At 38.5% G+C, this 6000-nt stretch overlaps 1 protein-coding gene across 1 annotated transcript in view; it reads right to left on the bottom strand.

Moving 5' to 3' along the window:
- PRDM14 (PR/SET domain 14) overlaps positions 1–6000 on the bottom strand; it is a 49813-nt gene that overhangs the window by 28764 nt on the left and 15049 nt on the right. Inside the window, exon 6 of the mRNA XM_069732333.1 lies at positions 1–22. This exon is cut by the window's left edge and continues 529 nt beyond it. Coding sequence (XP_069588434.1) covers positions 1–22 — 22 coding nt within the window. The remainder of the gene's footprint in view (positions 23–6000) is intronic.

Below are 6000 nucleotides of genomic sequence, written 5' to 3'. Positions count from 1 at the left end.
TGCCATCAGCTCTGCTCTCCGCCTGCAACCAAGCACAAATGATCGTCAGCGGCGGCGGATAGAAACTTCCCACAGTGCAGACAGGAGCCGCGACCCCCAGATCCGCGACACACGACGGATGGCGGAAATATAAGATCTGGAGTCCGGTATTAGGCGACTTTCCATAGTGGAGCGCTGGAGCCACATTATTGGGTACTATGTTCCTGTTATTATTTTTTCCAGAAATAATCCCGACTGATTCATTAACGAAAGTTATATTGTATTTTCAATTATCTCTGCAAATCCTCTGAATGCAATTATTTTCTTGTTAATTCATGTACTAACGAAATATACAGAATGTTGGTTTGTGTTTAGTTTGTTTTGCTTTTGTTTGTTGCTTTATATATAATTACAATTATTGGGCAAATATAAAAAAAATAGATATATAAATCCGGTTTTTAAGAATCTTTACTGCCCGATCAGTTGTATATTTTTTTGATGTTTCACAAACATAGCATAAAACAATGGATGAATCTCAGATGTTGTGATATCAGGATGTTCAGGGCTGTATCAGTGTATTACAATAAAACATTACATCCAAAATATATATATATTGTACATGCCTATTTTTTTATTGTTTCTGTCTTTATTTTTGCCTATTTTTATGACATCGTCAATACTATTTTTTTTTTCATTCACATTTATCTAAAGTACCACAACTATACTCTAATAACCCAGCAACAAATGTTAAGGTCAATCATCATACATAATAATCATAAGTAGTAAAGTCAATCATCATACATAATAACCATAAGTAGTAAATAGACCATAGGATAAAAAAATGAAATATTATATATATATATATATATATAAATTCATATATAATATTATATATACATTTCTATAATATTATATATTATATAATAAATTCTAGCCAAAATATAAAAGAGAAAAAAACGACATCGGTGAATGATAGATATAATTCAAAGTGCCTACAACTTAGCCTACATCATGAGAATAGAAAGATAATAGATAGTTAGATATTTCTATACATTCACAAATATTTATTCATATCAGTAATTTAGGTGCATTTAAAACATTTGCATCATTAGGTTTGTATCTACGTCACTGATCTAAAACATACACTTATATTACAATTAACCTGACAAATTACAACCACACAAGCATTAATAACCAGAATTATGTGCTGCCTCCTTGATCCCAATTTTTATTTTCCAGATATTTCTGTATATAAAGATAAAAGTATTCTAGGACTGCTCCTGTTATTGTCTGAGCAGCAGAATGATATTTGCAGCTTTCAGAGCTCAGCTCTCCTCCATCAGGCTGATTACAGGGCAATGGCTGAGATGTAACATGATGACACCTCTGTGCTCTGATAAATGAATGTGTGGCTCTCAGAATACTTCTGTCTTTTGGGGTATAATAGTAGTTGTATATATTTTTCCGGCTGACAGATCCCCCAGTATCATTTATTATTATTGCTCATCGTCCTTTCCAGGCACAAGTGTGATGTTTCCCCAGCAGATCTCCGCACTGGCTCCTGTAGACACATGAAGGGATCTGTGCTCTGGGGTTAACCAGTCTATTAATAAAACCTCCTGCCAGTGATCGGGGAACAATGCTGAGCACAGGGAGCTTACATCTCCATGATTCTGAGAGATTGGCCAGATCAATGGCAGCCAATGGGTCAGACAAAACAGGGTCGTGACACTCACATGCAGGAACATGGGGTCAGGGGAAAGGTCACAATAATGAACACATCTCTTCACATTAAGGAGGCAGCAATTACACCCCGAGCCAGCAGCACCCATGGGATGAGCCAGCAGCAGCAGCACCCATGGGATGAGCCAGCAGCAGCAGCACCCATGGGATGAGCCAGCAGCAGCAGCACCCATGGGATGAGCCAGCAGCAGTAGCACCCATGGGATGAGCCAGCAGCAGTAGCACCCATGGGATGAGCCAGCAGCAGTAGCACCCATGGGATGAGCCAGCAGCAGTAGCACCCATGGGATGAGCCAGCAGCAGTAGCACCCATGGGATGAGCCAGCAGCAGTAGCACCCATGGGATGAGCCAGCAGCAGTAGCACCCATGGGATGAGCCAGCAGCAGTAGCACCTATGGGATGAGCTAGCTCTGGATCCCAGCAGTACCTGAGCCCCATCTACACTGGGGTATCTCCTAGCAGTTTCTCTTACTTACTGTGATAGCACAGATCCTTAGCAATGCTGGGCACACTTCAGGTCTCCACACTCCAGAGCACAGTGCTGGGTGCTAGTGAGGTGAGGAGGCTCCTGGGCTTCTGTCCATCTCCTTGGAGCCAGGGTGATGTCTTACAGATGCAGGGTGTGGGGTCCTTACTTGTATGCAAAGGCAAATGAAGGCAGATGGGTTAAAAAGCAAGAAAGGGAGGGGAATAGAAACCAGAGTGGACCACAAGTCCTTCCTCAACACCAGGCAGCCCCTGCCCCTCCTCCCACCCTCTGACTGTGACCATTGGCTGCTCGTCTCCCCTGACCACCCTACTTACAGGTTGTCAGTACCCAGAGCCCAGCCTCACCCTCAGCCAGACTCATGTCCACCCCTGCACTTACTGTATACATCCCACGGCCAAATCACCCATCACGGGACACTCTATGGGTAAATCTCTTACTGCCCACACTGAGCAGCTGTAATACAGCACAACCAGTCAGGTTACATGGAGGCCCCTCAGCCCACTCCACCAGCGTCACCTCTGAGCAGACTGGATGGACAGACCCTGGTGAGCACGAAGCAGGCAGCTAGGCAGCAGCGAGGGGGTTAATGCTGATGGATCATCTACACTGCAGACACACAATGATCCGACCATAAAATACACCTATGCGATCACAGACTATCGATCGTGCTGCAAATGAAAGGAGCAGAGCGACATAGATCACAGCCCAAATATATACAGTAACACAGCAAACCCTCATATAACAGCATGGGGAGTACAGGACAAGACACAGTGAGCGCAGAGGAGCAGGACACACAGGGCTCACATCTATATATACACATCTATATATACATCTATATATACATCTATATATACACATCTATATATACACATCTATATATACATCTATATATACACATCTATATATACACATCTATATATACACATCTATATATACATCTATATATACATCTATATATACACATCTATATATACACATCTATATATACATCTATATATATACACATCTATATATACATCTATATATACATCTATATATACACATCTATATATACACATCTATATATACATCTATATATACATCTATATATACACATCTATATATACATCTATATATACACATCTATATATACACATCTATATATACATCTATATATACATCTATATATACACATCTATATATACACATCTATATATACATCTATATATACACATCTATATATACATCTATGGGACCGATTCATATCATAGAGGGTGCAGAATTCAATTACAGTACAGACAACTGCGCTATAGGAATGATTCGTGCTCCAGGTGATCGTGCTGTGTGAGTTAGGAGTCAGATCTGTTACTGACATGTAGCCTGTGTACATATACTATGTGTCATGCCTGTTCTTTTTGTAAGAAGAATCTGTGTTATATGTATTATGTTTGATTGATTGATTATGTTTGATTATATATATATATATTTATATATATATATATTTATATATATATATATATATATATATATATATATATATATATATATATATATATATATATATATATAATCAAGTGTATTTGTGTGAAACATATTCGTTGGATAATATGCAGCTTTAGTATTGTGCGTATTTAGTGTATTAACACATGTGCACTATAATTAGTAATATTTCGTCATTGTTAGTTTGCTTACTGTAAGTGATATTTGTATTTCAATGTAACCCCTTCTCATGTACAGCACCATGGAGTTAATGGTGCTATATAAATAAATAATAATAATATTATAAATTATACACACATCAGTTTTGTATTTCGTTTGTCATTTATTGTGTGTTCTATTTAATTATATATATTAATAAATAGAACATATATATATATAATGACGGCACACCAATATGAAAAAAAATAAATTGTTTAATGGCTGATAGTTTTGGTCGATATGAGGACCTTTTTTTCAGTAGAGAAAGGTCCCCATTATGGGCAATTACGCATTTTTCTATCTCTTCCTATTGCTGCGCTGCCTCAATGTTTTGGATATATTATTAGAGGACTGGTCCTAACTAAGAGGCTTTGCGCCTGATTGTTAGTACATGACTGGTGCTGCCCCTATATTTCCACTATACTGATGTCCAAAGGTATTATAATGCATATTATACTATATTCTATTAACAAGATGTATTTTAAATTCATGTCTTTAGTCTGCGCCATTAGATAAATAGTTAAATAGATCTATATAGCTGCAGAGAATATATATATATATATATATATATATATATATATATATATATATATATATATATATATATAGATTATTATTATTATTATTTATTTATATAGAACCATTGATTCCATGGTGCTGTACATGAGAAGGGGTTACATACAAGTTACAAATATCACATACAGTAAACAAACTAACAATTACAGACTGATACAGAGGGGCGAGGACCCTGCCCTTGCGGGCTTACATTCTACAGGATGGGGGGAAGGAGACAGTAGGTTGAGGGTTGCAGGAGCTCCGGTGTTGGTGAGGCGGTAGCTTCGTTGGTGATGAGGCGGCAGCGGTGTCAGTGCATATGACATATATATATATATATATATATATATATATATATATATATATATATATATATATATATATAATGGAAGCGCTCTTCCGTTGTGCATTTTTGTGAGCCGCTCTGCAGTTAGACAATCATAGTCTAAAGCCCAGCACCCTCAGGCTGTATATAGTGCTGGTGATGATGGTGTTACTGGGTCTGTGGGTGACAGTTCTCACTGGTCGGGGCTGATGTAGGATTCTTGCTGCTGTGATGAAGGGGCTGCAGAATTATTTCTATTACTGCTGACATAGTCGTAGTAAAATAGAAAGTATTTATTGGATCATGGTCTTATTTCTTCATTTATTTTGCTCTAACTCCCTTTTCACTCCAGAGCTTCCGAACTTTCTCTCCTATCAGCACATTATTGTTGAGGTTTTCATAGAGCCCCAGTGTGAATTAGCCCTAGGAGCTTACAAGTCCTACAATGGTAGAACAAGCAGTGATGAGAAGTTGTCCTATAAACGGGTCATTAGCATTTGTGGGGGTGGGGTGGGATCTGGACTTTTCTGGTAGTTTTTCTCTTGCATGGGTTAACAATGCTGCTGCAATGAAGACAATCTGTAATTATCATCTTCAGAGGTGCACACCCTGCACAGCACACCCTGCACAGCACACCCCTGCACAGCACACCCCTGCACAGCACACCCCTGCACAGCACACTCCTGCACAGCAGGGGGCAGCCTTCACTGGACACAAACCTCAGGCTGCAGCCTAGGAGCCCACTCACTGCTCTCCTCATTGGGCACTAGCACATGCGCAGCAGAAGGCAGCACACTCCTCCTGTTGTCACCTCAGGACAGACTACATTCCCATGAGGAGCATTTGGTGAGATTTTGATTATGTAGATTTTCTGCACCCATTAAGTAAAATAGGTTATTTACATTTTTTTAAAACACGCAGCGTAAAAAAATACCCCACAAAAACTCATTGTGTGAACTTAGCCTTAGGCTATGAGCAGCGTTTTCTATTGTTTTTATTTTAGAGCATCCGCTAAAAAAAAAAGCCACAAAAATCTCCTATAATATAAGGTGTAGGAAAGACTCTTCCTATTAAGTTCAATGTTAATCCTCTTTGCTGCACATATGAGGGTTTTTTTTTAGTATTTGTTTCCATTTGAGGTTTTGAAAAACAACTTGTGGAAAAAAAATAAATAAATTGCTTTACAACTGTCCAAAGTAGGCACTGTCGAATCAAAAGGCTGAAAAAAAA

This window comes from Ranitomeya imitator, chromosome 6 (assembly GCF_032444005.1).
Source record: "Ranitomeya imitator isolate aRanImi1 chromosome 6, aRanImi1.pri, whole genome shotgun sequence".
Lineage (NCBI taxonomy): Eukaryota > Metazoa > Chordata > Amphibia > Anura > Dendrobatidae > Ranitomeya > Ranitomeya imitator.
The sequence above is the reverse complement of the archived record's forward strand: the minus strand, read 5'-3'. Positions and strand labels throughout refer to the sequence as shown.